This window comes from Pelophylax lessonae, assembly GCF_965119305.1.
Source record: "Pelophylax lessonae genome assembly, chromosome: 6".
Classification (NCBI taxonomy): Eukaryota; Metazoa; Chordata; class Amphibia; order Anura; family Ranidae; genus Pelophylax; species Pelophylax lessonae.
Window position 1 is genome coordinate 12418486 of NC_138773.1, and position 18001 is coordinate 12436486.

General features: G+C 43.9%; 1 protein-coding gene across 1 annotated transcript in view; it reads right to left on the reverse strand.

The window, feature by feature from the left end:
- ABCB10 (ATP binding cassette subfamily B member 10) overlaps positions 1–3170 on the reverse strand; it is a 37884-nt gene extending 34714 nt beyond the window's left edge. Inside the window, exon 1 of the mRNA XM_082260678.1 lies at positions 2307–3170. Within this exon, the coding sequence (XP_082116804.1) occupies positions 2307–2967 (661 nt within the window). The 5' untranslated portion in view covers positions 2968–3170. The remainder of the gene's footprint in view (positions 1–2306) is intronic.
- Between the last annotated feature and the right edge of the window lie 14831 nt (positions 3171–18001).

The window sequence follows — 18001 nt, forward strand, 5'->3', positions numbered from 1 at the left end:
AGATCGCATGTAATTCGGAGCGCACTGCTCCTAAATTACATGCGATCTCTGTGCGGTGCAAATTTCAGCCATACAGTTTGTATGGCTGAATTTGCACCGCAATCGCACTAAACACGCACATGATCCTTTTTTTGATCCGCAGCAGAATTGGATCGCATGGTGGTTCACACTAGTGCGATTCGATTCTGTACGAACTTGCAGATCGCACTGCGATATGCGATCTCAACTGGGGATGTTGTTAACTTTTAATTGACACCCCCTGCGTATCGCATATGGCAGTGTGGACTGCCAGGGGTGCGGATATGATGGGGGAATATGCTGCATATTCGGAAAACATTCCCGCATCGCAGAAGTGTGAACCAGGAATTAGGCCTCATGCACACGGGATGTTTTTACATTGGCGGTTTTTGGCGTCAGACGTTTTTTTCTGCAGCTAGTAAACTCCCCAACATGTTCACCTATGTCTCCATGTACACACAGGCTGTTATTAGCAGTTTTTGGCAGGGGGCTTTTCTGGCTGGAAAAAAAACCCAGAACTAGAGGGTTTTAAGAGGTGTTTTTCAGCTGTAAAAATTTGGCTATTTTGTGTTTATCAAAGCTTTTGAGCCAGAAGCTTTTGTGGGAGTATAGTTTTGCTAAAAAAAAAAAAAGCTAAAAAAAAAATGCTACACCTGAAAAAAGGCTAAAAAAACGCTGAAAAACGCCTTCTACAGCTACAGCTTTTTACTGACGTTTTGATAACATCCGGTGTGCGTGAGGCCTAATATACACCTCACCTGGGACACTTAGGCCCCTTAACTGGCACAACAGGCTGTTTGCCTGGGACACGTAGACCACTCACCTGGGATACAGACCCCCTGGGCTGGGAGATACAGACACCCCGCACCCGCGACAGGCAGACCCCCTCACCTGTGACACACAGACCCCCTATGTTCCCTACAGGACCTCTACCACTCCAGGCCTCTGTGTTTACATTATCATGGGTACCATGCCAGAGGTGTAAGAGATCACCTTCCTATCCACGTCAGGCTCCATCTTCAGGTACGTGACACACGCATCGGCAAACATGCATGTTTTTGTATGCGTCAAAACTGCATGGTGCCACAGCAATTTTACAAAAGGGTCAGGGATTGATTTCCCCACGTTTCCTGCAGGGAAGGCAGTCCATTGATATGAATGGTCTACCCTACATGCGGGAATGCACGAAAAACACGCTGAACCGCACCATTAGGTCAAATTGTACTGAGATGAATATTGCCTTATAAATATTACCAGGGGGCTACCTGAGACCTAGAAATTATTTCAAGTGCTCCTCCAAGGTTAGGGGCTGGATCACACCATGAATTGCACAGGAACACGCTGTGCATTCCTGTGGGATTCACATGCGATCCGGGTGCAGTGCGATATCAGCCTATTCATTTAAAAGGGATGAAAGAACGCCAGACTGCACCAAAAGTAGTGCATGCACTACTTTAAAAAGTGCACAGCAACCAGATTGCATGGTACTACTGTACCATGCAATCCAGTGCAGGCAAACACCTCGCATAAGTGACCTGCGTTTGGGGTGTCATAACACTGATACCCGCTGCAGATTGCTAATGCAGTGCATTTTGAACGCACACTTGGAACGCAGATTTCCCGCATGTTTTGGTGTGAACAGGCCCCAAAAGGTCAGTTACAGAAGATTTGCATTCTGCTAAATGTCTTGTATCTTCATTGCATCCCGTTGACTATTTGTGCTAATGTTGCACATAAACAATACAGAGAAATTGAATACATTGTATCACATATCAACAGAATAAAGCAATCAGAGTTGTAGGGCAGGACATGGGATCCGAATCAGAACTGAAAAAAAAAATCTGGAACAAAAATAAATAAAATGAATTTGTAGATAAAAGTGAATTGGGATTTGATGATTCTGGAATCTGTTGAACATACAACACATGTATGTGTCTGGTCTGCAGAAGATCATACAATTTAGAAACCGGCCAATCATGCTTCAATTCTCTGCAGATTGGACAAACCCAGACACACCTATGCCGTTAGAATGATTAGTAATTTGAACATTTTCCTGAATTGTAAGTCGATTCACTTATTAGAATTTTGTAAAACATTTTCCGCTCAGTTAAGAAGTCAAAACTATGTCAATTTTAAAAACAGGAACAGGCATGTTAGACTCTCTCAGCCAATAGTAAATATTGACCTGTGTGCAGTACAATGACAGGTACTCAACCAGTTTAACAGGGTGCTGATTCTGATTTCTATACAAAACAGACATACAATACAGATAATCAGATCCATAATACCTGATAACCTCCATTTCTCTGGTTGGGCCAAGGCCAGCAGCCTCCTGACATCCTCAGAGGCCAGGCTCTTTCTCCCTTTTATTGAGTCCTTCTCCCCCCTGGGCTCAGAGTCCTGTCCTACTTGGCTGGAGGGTGATGTGCTGTACCACCTGTGGTTGGTTAAATGAGAAGCTGACCAAGGAGTAAACTGGGTGAGGGTCCTCTGGGCAAGCAAGGTGGTGGTCCTGGAGGGCACATACTGGCCAGGCAAGTTGGAAGTCCTGGAGGGCACATATTGGTCAGACAGGTTGGAGGTCCTGGAGAGCACATATTGGTCAGACAGGTTGGAGGTCCTAGAGGGCACATACTGGCCAGGCAAGTTGGAGGTCCTGGAGGGCACATACTGGCCAAGCAAGGTAGAGGTCCTGTAGGGAACATACTGACCAAACAAGGTAGAGGTCCTAGAGGGTCCTAGAGTCCTACTGAGAACATACTGGGCAGGCAGGGTAAGGGTCTGGGTTGGCATATATCGGCCAGGCTTGGCTGTTGTCCCAGAGGGCACCCACTGGTCACTAGTCCTGAAAGAACAGCACACTGTAAAGCCAGCCTTCCTGTAGCTCTGCCAAGCTCTGTACCTACCACCCCCCAGCAGGTGAGGGACACACGGGGAGACTCTCATCATGTCTGCAGCTCCCTGTGAAGGTCAGCGTTGGCAGGGGTCACCTCCTGGGGGTTTCCTCCATGTGCTGAGCCCTGGATACAGATATGCCCAGTGTGGGCAATGGTGATAAGCCGGTACCCCTCCTTCTTGTGTTGGGTGTGAGGTGCCTCTCATTATCTGCTATGTCATGTTAGCTGCAGCTCTGTAATCCTGTCCTCAGCATGTGTGCAATACAGACTACACCCCCCCCCCCCTCCTCTGTATTACACCCTCCAAACCCGCCCATCAGTCCCGCCTTAACCCCTTCCTGCCTGCAGCACAGAGCTACAATCCAGTGTGTCTACAATGTCACTGCTGACAGCTATTATTAGTAGTAGAATGAATAGTAGTATTAGTAGTAGTTTTCTTGTTGTAGTATTTGTCTTGGGTTTGCACAGCACTGTACAAGGAGAACTACATACAGGGCTGCATTATCAGTAACAGTGCAATGTTACATAGTTACAATAGAAAGAAGTAGGAATGAATTACATTACATTTACAAAGTAACAGAAAATTGTATCATACTTACCGTAATTTTCTTTTCCTGGTGCCTATCCATAGCAGCATACCATAGGAAATCTGATTATTAAGAATAGATCTACTTTCCAAAAACAATTTATTCCCATTGAAGAAACAATCTCTTCACTTCATGCGTTCCCTAACTCATTTATTTTAAAAAAATATATATTTTTTTTTTTTTGTTATGCTGAATTTGATTATTGTTTAATAATCACAATATCTGCTCTTTGTTTAAGTGAAAATTTCCTACAGAAGAATAATTATCCTGCAAAAAAAAAATAAAATACAGACATAGAAAACAACAAAAACAATTAAATTACATTTAACTACTGTTTAATGTATGTGATAATATTAATAATACTAATAATAATAATAATTATTATATTTATTTTATTTTATTTTACTGTGGCAAAATTAGATGATAATGCAGATGTTATTACACCACAGTCCTCAAGGGACTGATTAGAAAAAATGGAGTTGCAGCCCAAGCATACAATACAATTCCCCGCTTTAATCAAGAGGTTCAAAATAACTGGTCATCCGAAGAATCTATTTTTTTTATTTTTTATTTTTCGCTCCAATCTTTGAAAATCAGATGAATGCACTTTTGTTATGCTCAATTTTGATTAATGGTTAATATTCATGTTATCTTCTCTTTTTAATTGAAAATCTCCTACAGAAGAATAATTATCCTGCAAAAAAAAAAAAATACAGAGAAAACAAAAAACAATTACAATTACATTTAACTGCTGTTTAATGTATGTGATGATATAAAAAATACTAATATTAATAATAATTATTATTATTATATTTATTTCTTTTTTTACTGTGGTAAAATTTGTTGATAATGCCGGTGTTATCACAGATAACCTCAGAGACTGATTAGAAAAAATGGAGTCGCAGCCCAAGCATGCAATACAATCCCTCGCTTTAATCAAGAGATTCAACCAAACTGTTCATCCAAAGAATCTTCTATTTTTTTTTTTTTTTGCTCCAGCCTTTGAAAATCAGATGAATGCAAAATGTTTAAATTTGTTTGAGGACAGGGACTGATGTGAATGTACGATATATATGTAAAGTGCTGTGTAATTTCATGGTGCTATATACCTTCCTGTAATGAATAAATAGTAAATAAACTCTGCAATTCATACATTTTTAGGGGACAACAAATCCCAGCATTTAATGTTTGTATATTTTTCTATATATTTTTTTACAATTTAATAAAGCAAGTCTTTTTACAATTTTGGTCTGTCTTCCTAGTCCAGGAGGGGTTTGGTGCAGTTTTCTTGCACACAATCTTTGTTTTTTTCAATAATATATTAGACATGACAGACCTTTCCTTTTAAAACACATACCATGTTTCCTCACAATATAAAATTGCTGGGACTTGTAGTTCCACGACCAGTAAACATAATTCCTGTCCATTCTGTAATTTATTAAAACAAAGTACTGTACATCAATAATACAGTGCCTTGCGAAAGTATTCGGCCCCCTTGAACTTTGCAACCTTTTGCCACATTTCAGGCTTCAAACATAAAGATATAAAACTGTAATTTTTTGTGAAGAATCAACAACAAGTGGGACACAATCATGAAGTGGAACGAAATTTATTTGATATTTCAAACTTTTTTAACAAATAAAAAACATGAAATGTGGCAAAAGGTCGCAAAGTTCAAGGGGGCCGAATACTTTCGCAAGGCACTGTATGTAAACTGGGTCCAGTGAAAACAACCAACTGGATTTCAGTGTAGAAGGGTCAGGGCAATGAAAGCTGGTTGCTGTAAATGTTAACCACTTCCGGGCCGCCTCCTCTGTAACTCTAAACTGATAAACTGTAGAAATGTTTAAATTGTCGCCTATGGAGATTTTTAAGTAGCAATGTTTGTCGCCATTCCACGTGTGTGCGCAATTTTGAAGCATGGGTATCTATTTACTCGGTGTAATATTATCTTTCACATTATAGAAAATTGGGCTAACTTTACTGTTTTTATTTTTTAATTCAAAAAAGTGTATTTTTTCCAAAAAAGTTGTGTTTGTAAGACCGCTGCGCAAACACAGTGTGACATAAAGTATTGCAACGATCTCCATTTTATTCTCTAGGGTTATATGTATATATATATATATATATATATATATAATGTTTGGGGGTTCTAAGTAATTCTCTAGCAAAAAATACTGACTTTAACTTGTAAACAAGTGTCAGAAATATGCCCGGTCCTTAAGTGGTTACTTAAGGTTGATAATTATAGCAATACAATATCATTTAGTCATAGGGAGTTTCATTTTTTTTTTTTTTTTTAACATTATTTTTACCATTTTTGAACATCAGAATCATAATATCAGCATCCTGTTTATAATGAAATGTTACATTGTTACATCTCCCACTTACAGTATTTACAAACAAAGGCCAATCTGAAAAATAGTTACAATGTATAACTAAGTACTGTTACTGTGTGATAGTGATACAAAATAGCAATGTGACTTCCTATACAATGACAGAGAAGTTGTGGAATCCTCATGCTGAGTTGTAGAACCTCTCAGCAAGCAGCCCCCTCCAACCAGGAGCACAGATGACCTCATGAACCACGTGACTGGGCTGAGCTTTGACATCATCAAGTCATGTGACCTCTGTACCAGAAATAGGAAGAGCACACAATGTTGGAAAGAATGGTGCCCAGAGAGGATTTGTCCGGAGCTTTTGTGTTGTCAGATCACATAGGAAGGTGTAAAATTTCTCTTCCCATTCCCAAGTCTTCTTCTCCTGCTCAACCAGCCAGAAAATGTCTCATTTCACTCCAGATTTCCCAGATGTATTTTTTGCACCTTAACCACTTAAGGACCAGGCCAATTTCTGACATGTTTTTTACAAGTCAAAATCAGTATTTTTTGCTAGAAAATTACTTAGAACCCCCAAACATTATATATATATATATATTTATTAGCAAAGGCTCTGGAGAATAAAATGGCAGTCGTTGCAATATTTTTTGTCACGCGGTATTTGCGCAACGGTCTTTCAAATGCAATTAAAAAAAATAAATAATACATTTTACTGCATTTAACCACTTCTGGACCAGAAGGTTTTACCCCCTTAATGACAAGGACATTTTTTCGCAATTTGACACTGCGTTACTTTAGCTGACAATTGCGCGGTCGTGCAATGCCATACCCAAATAAAATGTATGTCCTTTTTTCCCGCAAATAGAGCTTTCTTTTAGTGGTATTTGATCACCTGTGCGATTTTTAGTTTTTGCACTATAAAAAAAAAAAAAAAAAGCGACAATTCTGATAAAAAAAAAATAATATTTTCACTTTCTACTATATAACATCCCCCCCCCCCCCCACCAAAAAAAAAAAAAAATCAAATTTTTTCATCATTTCAGGCCAATTTGTATTCTGCTACATATTTTTGGTAAAAAAAAATCCCAATAAGCGTATTTTGGTTGGTTTGCGCAAAAGTTACAAACTAGGGGAAAAAGTTATGTAATTTTTATATATTTATTTTTACTAGTAATGGTGGCGATCAGCGATTTTTAGTGGGACTGCGACATTGCGGCGTACAGATCGGACCCCTAACTGACATTTTTTTCACTTTTGGGGGGACCAGTGACATTACTACAGTAATCAGTGCTAAAAATATGCACTGTTACTGTAATAATGACACTGGCAGGGAAGGGGTTAGCTCAGGGGTGATCAAAGGGTTAAATCTGAACCCAGGGGGTGTTTTCTAACAGGGAACACAGGGACCTGCGTTCCTAAATAGGAGGAACACAGGAGCCCTGTGATGATAACTGACAGAACAAGTGTCTGCCATGTTTACACCAGCAGACCGCCCTTCTGTTTTCCTGGGGAGCGATCGCAGCCACAGGCCGTGCAGATCAGCTTCCCCTTGCATGCCCCCATATTCGCTCCCGAGGAGCAACGTATTGGTATGGCGATTCTCTCAGTCAGCAAGTGGTTAAAAAAACTAAACAAAAAAGTTAGCCCAATTTTTTTGTATATTGTGAAAGATGATGTTACGCTGAGTAAATAGATATCCAACACGTTACGGTTTCAAATTGCGCACACTCATCGAATGGCAACAAACTTCCGGACTTAAATCCTCCATAGGCGACGCTTTAAAAAATTTTAACGGTTACCAGTTTAGAATTACAGAGGAGATCTTTTTTTAGAATTATTGCTCTCACTCTGGTGATCGCGGTGATACGGCGATACCTCACATGTGTGGTTAAAATGCTGTTTTCATTTGCGGGCACGACTTACGTATGCGTGTTCTTTGGTGCGCGAGCTTAAAATAGTTTTTTTTTCCTATTTATTTTATTTTTTTATTTTTAACAATATTCCTTATCCATTTAAGGACCTGAGTCTATTACTGACAATTGTTGTTTACAAGTTAAAGTCAGTATTTTTTGCTAGAAAATTACTTAGAACCCCCATACATATACATACATATATATATATATTTAGCAGAGACCCTAGAGAATAAAATGGAGATCGTTGCGTCTTTTTTGGAAAAAAATACACTTTTTTTAAATTAAGAAATAAAAACAGTAAAGTTAGGCCAATTTTTTTCTATAATGTGAAAGATAATATTATGCCGAGTAGATAGATACCCAACATGTCATGCTTCAAAAATCAATATTTTTTGCTTTAAATTTTTTTTTCCTATTTATTTAATTAATTTTTTTTATTTTTAGCACTGTTTTTAGAAAAAATTTTTTAAAAAATCTGATCACTTTTATTGCTGTCACAAGCAATGTAAACATCCCTTGTGACAGTAATAGGCAGTGACAGGTACTCTTTATGGAGGTACAGTATCGGGGGTCTAAAAGACCCCTAACCCCTTCACTGCACTTCAAAGTATTCAAAATGCCTAAATCAGCATTTTTGAATACTGACAGTTTTTTTTTTTTTTAAATTGGCGCCGTTAGCAGCCGAGTAACCCGGAAGTGACGTTGTGACGTCGCTTCCAGGTTACTACATCTGAGATCCGATTAAAGCCGAATCCGGCTTTGTTTGAGACTCCAACCAGCCATTGGTCGTGCCGGCTGGTCAGTAGGGTCTCCCGGTGGGACGGGAGCCGGGAAGGGGGACGTCCCTTCCCGCTCGTTGGGATAACAGCCAAGCGGCTGCTGAACCGCATCGGCTGTTATCTCTTGAAAGCCGACCGCTGGCTCTAAAAAACGGTACCCGGATTGATGCCTGCAGCTGCACCCATCATCCTGGTACAACCACTTCTGCAAGCTGATCAAAACCAGAGCAAAACTTTTAAATTCACTTTAAAACAGTGTAACTGATACTAATTATTATTATTTTTACATTTAATTTAATTTTTTATTTTTTTTTTCCTGCACCTAGGTTTATCCCAAGCATGTTTGTTCCCATTGTTGAATGACTGACTACCTCTGCTGGAAGTCTATTCCAAGCATCAACTACTCTTTCAGTAAAATAAGACCTGTGTAGAAGTCTTGGTCTATCCTTGATGCGTTTGATCATAATGACAACCAATATGTAAAAGCAGCCCTCAAATTTTCCACTCGCCTGGTCGCATTTTGCGAGTGGAAAATTCTGTTGGGCGAGCTCTGGGGAAGAGAGGAGAGGAAAGCCGGATAATGTCAGAGCGGCGGATCATCCCGCTGTAATAGCTTCAATTGTAATTGCGGGGCGTTCGCTGACACACACAGTCCCTCCTCCTAGCCCGGCTTCTTTGATAGACAGAACACCTGGCCAACCAGGACGTGTGACGTCTATCAAAGGAGCCGGGCTAGGAGGCGGGACTGTGTATGTCACCGAGCGCCCGGCAATTACAATTGAAGCTATTACAGCGGGATGATCCGCCGCTCTGACATTATCCGGCCGCATACCGATGGGGGGGTGTCAAGCCGGCGTGAAAATCGATCTCCCAGAGCTACACCTGTACTCGCGCCGATCATCTCCTGTGAAGGCAGCTGCTCCCTCGGTCTGTGCTGCGCTGCTCACGGGTGCTGGAAGAAGGTGAGTGTCCAAGGATTTAGCAGCCTCCCTGTGTGACTGGATAGGAGGAGCGGTGGGGCGGCTGCATATAGAGGAATTGATCTTTCCAGCTGGATGCCTGATTCTCCTCTCTGCAGGCATTGAGCAGCTGCAGGAGGAATATGCAAAGATCAATTCCTCTATATGCAGCCGCCCCACCGCTCCTCCTATCCAACTTCTTTTTTTCTTTTGCTGGCCCCCCAGTGCTGTACAGCCCCTCCCTCTTCAGCCCTCCCAGTGCTCTTCAGCCCCCCCTCCAGCCCCCCCAGTGCTCTTCAGTCCACCCCTCCAGCCCCCCCAGTGCTCTTCAGCCCACCCCTCCAGCCCCCCCAGTGCTCTTCAGTCCACCCCTCCAGCCCCCCCCCCAGTGCTCTTCCGCCCACCCCTCCAGCCCCTTAGTGCTCTTCAGCCCACCCCTCCAGCCCCCCAGTGCTCTTCAGTCCACCCCTCCAGCCCCCCCAGTGCTCTTCAGTCCACCCCTCCAGCCCCCCCAGTGCTCTTCAGCCCACCCCTCCAGCCCTCCCAGTGCTCTTCAGCCCACCCCTCCAGCCCCCCAGTGCTCTTCAGCCCACCCCTCCAGTGATCTTCAGTCCACCCCTCCAGCCCCCCCAGTGCTCTTCAGTCCACCCCTCCAGCCCCCCCAGTGCTCTTCAGCCCACCCCTCCAGCCCCCCCCCCAGTGCTCTTCAGCCCACCCCTCCAGCCCCCCCAGTGCTCTTCAGTCCACCCCTCCAGCCCCCCCCCCCAGTGCTCTTCAGCCCACCCCTCCAGCCCCTTAGTGCTCTTCAGTCCACCCCTCCAGTCCCCCCAGTGATCTTCAGTCCACCCCTCCAGTCCCCCCAGTGATCTTCAGTCCACCCCTCCAGTCCCCCCAGTGCTTTTCAGCCCACCTCTCCAGCCCCCCAGTGCTTTTCAGCCCACCTCTCCAGCCCCCCCAGTGCTCTTCAGCCCATCCCTCCAGCCCCCCCAGTGCTCTTCAGCCCATCCCTCCAGCCCCCCCCAGTGCTCTTCAGCCCATCCCTCCAGCCCCCCCAGTGCTCTTCAGCCCATCCCTCCAGCCCCCCCCAGTGCTCTTCAGCCCATCCCTCCAGCCCCCCCAGTGCTCTTCAGCCCATCCCTCCAGCCCCCCCAGTGCTCTTCAGCCCATCCCTCCAGCCCCCCCCAGTGCTCTTCAGCCCATCCCTCCAGCCCCCCCAGTGCTCTTCAGCCCACCCCTCAAGCCCCTTAGTGCTCTTCAGCCCACCCCTCAAGCCCCTTAGTGCTCTTCAGCCCACCCCTCAAGCCCCTTAGTGCTCTTCAGCCCACCCCTCCAGCCCCCCCCAGTGCTCTTCAGCCCACCCCTCCAGCCCCCCCAGTGCTCTTCAGCCCACCCCTCCAGCCCCTTAGTGCTCTTCAGTCCACCCCTCCAGTCCCCCCAGTGATCTTCAGTCCCCCCAGTGATCTTCAGTCCACCCCTCCAGCTCCCCCCCAGTGCTCTTCAGCCCACTCCTCCAGCCCCTTAGTGCTCTCAGCCCCCCAGTGCTCTTCAGCCCACTCCTCCAGCCCCTTAGTGCTCTCAGCCCCCCCAGCGCTCTTCAGCCCCCCTCCAGCCCCTTAGTGCTCTTCAGCCCCCCCTTTAGCCCCCCCCAGTGCTCTTCAGCCCCCCACCCTCCAGACCCTTGATGGGCACTGATGAGGCTGCACTGATGGGCACTGAAAACATTGTTATTAAAATCTATTTTTGTAACTTCTGCATTAATTCAAAAACATTTAACAGTGTAATTTTGAGATAATTTATGAGGGCGTGTTTAGGGGCGGGATTAGGGGCGGGGCATGGTAGGGGTTGGGTGGGGCAACTGGTGGCGAGTAACCCTTAAGGCCTGGCTAGTAGCTCAGGACTTTAAATTTTGAGCCCTGTGTAAAAGAATATGTAAAGCAATAGATGATGCAAATTTATTTCCTGCAGCCATGGGGTGCAGAAAAGAAAATCGCTCAATTCACCCATCAACTCAGGACTGACATTTAAAAAGAAAATAAAAATGATACAGTTTTAATTGCCAGCAAAATCATTTTATTGCCAGCTTCTTAGAAATAAAAAAAATAAAATAAAAAAAAAACAGCACACAATCCCTCCAAAGGTCCCCCAAAATACATATCAGACCCTTCAATACAAAAGCTGTCAATAAAATGTAATTTGCCAGTAGAGTTGGGCTGTGTGTTCGAGTCCCCCAAAGCACCTTATTCCCAAGTTGATGGGGACAAGAGCCTCTTCCTGACAACCCTGAACTGTGGTTGTAGGGGTCTGCGGGTGGGGGGGCTTAACGGAATCTGGAAACCCCCTTTAACAAGGGGGCCCCCAGATCCTGCCCCCCCTCCCACCATGTGAATGGATATCGGGTACATCGTACCCCTACCCATTCACCAAAAAAGTGTAACAAAGAAGTCCTTTATTAAAAATAAAAAATAAAATTGTGTCCCCCCGATGCAAATCCATCGTCACTCACGACACCCGCTGACCCGAAAAATAGACAAATTGCAAAAAACGCTTTGCCTCCTGAAAGGCTACTCGCCATAAGCCCTTATGTAGGTAAGGGGCGGGGCCGGCCGGCTCAATTACCTGGTGATGTGGCCCCTTATGACAGCTAGAGGGGGCGGTGCCACTGAGTGACATAACTGGGTGGCCCCACCCCTTGCCTATATAAGAGCTGTCAAAGCCAAAGATAGCGGGTAGCCTCTCAGGAAGCAAAGCTTTTTTGCACTTTTTAAATTTTCCGGGTCGGTGGGCGTCGTTATTGACGATGGATTTACATTGGGGCACATGTAAAGACCCGATGTTCGCTGGCACCCCGCAAACGTTCCCGAGAGAGGCAGAACAGCGGTCTTGTATGTAAACAAGGCAGATCGTCATTCTGTGAAAGGGGAATATGGAGATCTTGTGTTTCTGCTAAGCAGGAACACGGATCTCTGTCTTTCCCCACACAGTTAGAAAGCACTCCTAGGGAACACATTTAACCCTTTGATCACCCCTGATGTTAACCCCTTCCCTGCCAGTGTCATTAGTACAGTGACAGTGCATATTTTTTTTAGCACCTGTCACTATATTAGTGTCACTGGTCCCCAACAAAAGTGCCAAAAGTGTCAGTGTCCGGTTTGTCTGTGGCAATATCGCAAAAATTGCTGATCGCCGCCATTACTAGTGAACAAAAAAAAAATATAATAAAAATTCCATAAATATATCCCATCGTTTGTAGACGCTATAACTTTTGCGCAAACCAATCAATAGACGCTGACTGGGATTTTTTTTTTTTTTTTTTACGAAAAACATGTAGCAGAATACGTATTGGCTAAATTTATGAAGATTTTTGATTTTTTTTATATCTTTTTATTGGATATGTTTTATTTATGTTGTTTTTTTTTTTCAAAATTGTCGCTCTTTTTTTGTTTATAGCGCCAAAAATAAAAACTGAACAGGTGATCAAATACCACCAAAAGAAAGCTCTGTTTGTGAGGGGAAAAAAAAGGACATCAATTTTTTTTTTTTTGGGGTTTTTGGATACAGCTTTGCACGACAAGCGCAATTGTCAATCAAATGAATGCAGTGTGGAATTGCAAAAAATGGCCGTGTCATGAAGGGGTAAACTTTCCGGGCTGAAGTGTTTAAAGGGATTGGACTTTTTATTTTTTATTTTATGTTTTTTTTCAATTTTTTTTTTTTTTTTTAAGAATTTTTAAAAAGATACAAGGTATATATGCGTACATCTTATTGTGACACTTACAGTATATAACAATTCCTGGAAAGGAAGGCAATAACATGTAGCAACTGACAATGTCACAGACAGGGAGTCACCCCAACCTCTCTACAGGGGATACGAGGAGGGAGAAAATGTTGTAATACAGGAAATAACAGGAGGATCCAGGCACTGTGTATTATGAGGCACAACAGCATTTATCAATCTTTTATTGTACAGTTAGGATTATTCCACCACATGGACCATAGAGAGTGGTTACATTTTTAATTGCCAGTAATCTTTCCAATTCACATTGGTGATTAAAAAGAATATTTTAGCCTACATATTTTTTTTTCCATGTGTGTATTTTATAAATCATAGTCTCCATCTGTCAGGGATCCACTGCCATGCGCAAGCGCACTGGCGCCGCAAACCGGCGAATGCCTATGCGCATGCGCGTACGAAGAGGTGCCTTGAATAGCTAGAGGCTACCTTACAACAGTTCGAGGCTACCTTACAATAGTTAGAGGCTATCTTACAACAGTTGGAGGCTACCTCAGAATAGTTCGAGGCTACCTTAGAATAGTTAGAGGCTACTAATTTGGCGCCAAAATGGCCTATTTAAACACAGCAGTCACTCCAGGTAATTGCTGTGTTATCTTCAGCTCTTCCTTGTGTTCATGATTGTTTGACCCGGCTTCCTCTTGACCTTTCTACCTGCTGCCCGCCCTGACCTTTGGCTCACCTGACTACTCTTTTGGTTATCCCTTGTCTGCTTCTCCGCTTCTGGACCGGAATCTGCACTCTGCTTTGGCTGGGTGATCCTGGGGACCGCGACCTGGTGTTAGCTTGCAGCGTAGTCCATCCCCACCACTAGGGGCTCTGGTGAAAACCAGCTAACACTTATGCCCCATACACACGTGCAGATTATCTGCAGACTTTTGTCTGCAGACTTACCTTTTCTATGTAGTGCAAGGGCCTGCCGGATTGCATACAAATTGAAAGTGTTTAGGTTTGACCTCATATTATATGGTTTTGGTAAGTCTGCAGACAAAAGTCTTCAGATAATCTGCACGTGTGTATGGGGCATTAGACTCCGCACCTCAGGTGAATCTGTGTCCTTATCAGAGTACTTACCTCAGTGTCCATCCGGCATCCAGCTCTGCTACTGTGGCCTTTCATCAGGTGAGAGTTCTCTCTATTAGTCAGGCTCCACCTGCCATCCTGACACCATCATTTTCATATACAGTATCTCACAAAAGTGAGTACACCCCTCACATTTTGTAAATATTTTATTCTATCTTTTCATGTGACAACACTGAAGAAATGACACTTTGCTACAATGTAAAGTAGTGAGTGTACAGCTTGTATAACAGTGTAAATTTGCTGTCCCCTCAAAATAACTCAACACACAGCCATTAATGTCTAAACCGCTGGCAAAAAAAGTGAGTACACCCCTAAGTGACAATGTCCAAATTGGGCCCAAAGTGCTAATATTTTTTGTGGCCACCATTATTTTTCAGCACTGCCTTAACCCTCTTGGGCATGGAGTTCACCAGAGCTTCACAGGTTGCTCCTCCACCTTCCGTTTGAGGATGACCCACAGATGCTCAATAAAGCCCCGTACACACATACTGATCGTCGGCCGAACGATCGGCCGTCTTTTGTCCAGGGCTGTCGTGTCTGTTGAAAACTGCAAAAGACTGCACACGAATTTTGTCGGCCAACAACAGCCGACTGCAGAAGTGATGTCATGTGATGGTTAACTTTCCTTGTGTTTTTTCTTTTCTGAGCATGGCCAGTCTTGCTAATCGGCTGTTTGTCGGCCGAAATCTGTACTGACTGGCGAACAATCGGCCGTTCTGGTGTTGGCCAACAAAAATTTTAATGCCTGCACGACAGATTCTGTTCGGCCGAAAATGCGCTGTCGGCTGTCGGAAGCATCATACTAACAAGCCGACAATCGGCCGATCGGTCGTCGGCCGAATATTTACGGCCGACAATCGCTACGTGTGTACGGGGCTTAAGGTTTAGGTCTGGAGACATGCTTGGCCAGTCCATCACCTTTACCCTCAGCTTTTTTAGCAAGGCAGTGGTCATCTTGGAGGTGTGTTTGGGGTCGTTATCATGTTGGAATACTGCCCTGCGACCCAGTCTCCAAAGGGAGGAGATCATGCTCTGCTTCAGTATGTCACAGTACATGTTGGCATTCTTGGTTCCCTCATTCTTGGTTCCCTCAATGAGCTGCAGCTCCCCAGTGCCGGCAGCACTCATGCAGCCCCAGACCATGACACTCCCACCACCATGCTTGTCTGTAGGTAAGACACGCTTGTCTTTGTACTCCTCACCTGGTTGCCGCCACACACGCCTGACACCATCTGAACCAAATAAGTTTATCTTGGTCTCATCAGACCACAGGAGATGGTTCCAGTAATCCATGTCCTTAGTCTGCTTGTCTTAAGAAAACTGTCTGCAGGCTTTCTTGTGCATCATCTTTAGAAGAGGCTTCCTTCTGGGGTGACAGCCAGGCAGACCAATTTGATGCAGTGTGCGGCGTATGGTCTGAGCACTGACAGGCTGACCCCCCACCCCTTCAACCTCTGCAGAAATGCTGGCAGCACTCATACATCTATTTCCCAAAGACAACCTCTAGATATAATGCTGAACACGTGCACTCAACTTCTTTGGTCGACTATGGTGAGGCCTGTTCTAAGTGGAACCTGTCCTGTTAAACTGTTGTATGGTCTTGTCCACCGTGCTGAAGCTCAGTTTCAGGGTCTTGGCAATCTTCTTATAGCCTAGCCCATCTTTATGTAGAGCAACAATTATTTTTTCAGATCCTCAGAGAGTTCTTTGCCATGAGGTGCCATGTTGAACTTCCAGTGACCAGTATGAGAGAGTGAGAGCGATAACACCAAATTTAACACACCTGCTCCCCATTTACACCTGAGACCTTGTAACACTAATGAATCACATGACACCGGGGGAGGGAAAATGGCTAATTGGGCACAAATTGAACATTTTCACTTAGGGGTGTACTCACTTTTGTTGCCAGCGGTTTAGACATTAATGGCTGTGTGTTGGGTTATTTTGAGGGGACAGCAAATTTACACTGTTATACAAGCTGTACACTCACTACTTTACATTGTATTAAAGTGTCATTTCTTCAGTGTTGTCACATGAAAAGATAGAATAAAATATTTACAAAAATGTGAGGGGTGTACTCACTTTTGTGAGATACTGTGTATATATATATATATATATATATATATATATATATATATATATACATTGTCCTTGCGTCAGCAGTTACTGTACTTTTTTCCACATGGGATTTATAGAGGAAGAACAGCTACAGCATATTGTCCTACTGGAACATGTGGCTCCCTTCTGGGTCAACTTTTTTTACCTACAGCACCACCCCCTAACTTTAGGTTTTAGTTGTGCCATTTTGATGACACTGCTGAATGATATATACTGTCTATGATGATGTTATCCATTTAGTGGTGTGCAACTGGTAATTCTGTGGGCTAGCCAGGGGAGGACTGGGCCAGGGGGCAGGGGGGCAATTGCCCCCTAGGCTGCTCTGATGCCCCGTAAAAAGGCTGCATCACTTCTGCCACAGACATGCCTAAAGGATTCCTGGTGAAGAGAAATAAAAAGTCACCACTGCTGACCTACTGAGTGTGGGTTGAAGACAAGGACAAAGCGCAGGCCTCCCTCCCCCAGCATGGATGTAACGTGTAAACTGTGTCTGAGCAGAGGCCGGTTCCATGTCCCACTGGAGACTCTTCTGCCCCGGCCAGCCCCAACTGAGCTGTCCCTGCTCCCCCCAACCTCCTCCTGCTGGCCAGGTCAGGAACATGGATTTAGCCGGTAAGTAGAGAGTATCTGGAGCAGAGCTTCAGATTGGAATGGGGGTCAGGAGGAGGACTGGGAGAGTGGGAGGAGGGGAGAGGGAAACTGGGAGGGGGGGCCGAGTTGCTGCACCATGGGCCTCTGGTTTGTACTTGCCCCTTGGGCCGAATGTTGCCAGTCTGCCCCTGGGGCCAGCTCTCTCCAATTTTTCCAATCTCGTGTGGCATCTCTTAGTTGTTGCATGCTGTGGCTGTGTTAAGCTTTGATTGTGTAAACATTGTGTACATTGTTGGCTTGCCGATGACTATTTTGTGCTTTATTTCTTGCTCTAATGAGTTCAAACACATTATATGGCTGGGTGTTGTGATTTTTTTTCCATCTAGCCATATCTTGAGTTTTATAGTTTTGTATGTTTAACTTTTTCTTTTTAATTTATTTATTGCACTGCAATTTTTTAAAAAGGTGAATTGTAAATGCTATAGTTACCTATAAGCAGAATTAGATTTAGCCACACTTTCCATGATGGTCAAACAGCTAACCCTCCGTGTAGAGGTATTCTATTGAATTGGAGAAGTATGTTAAAATGTGGACAGTTTCTCCAAAATCTTTAGAATCACCCTCTCAAAACTTAAATAAAGATCGGAAATATTCTTTAGCCACTTGGAGTATCTTGGCCGGGTAGTTGTGGGAGGGCCTCAGGTCAACTTTTGCTTCAGGGCCAACAAGCTTCAAGTTACACCTCTGCTGTTGCAACTTGTAATAAATGTTTATTTATAGAACAAAGATTTTACACTAACTTGAAATAAAACACACCAAAACAGTTAAAGTACATGTTTAAGAATTTAAGGGATATACACCCAGATAGCAAGAAACTTAACTGCAAGTTTGGAAATGACTTGCTAAGCCATTGCTAGATGTGCCTCG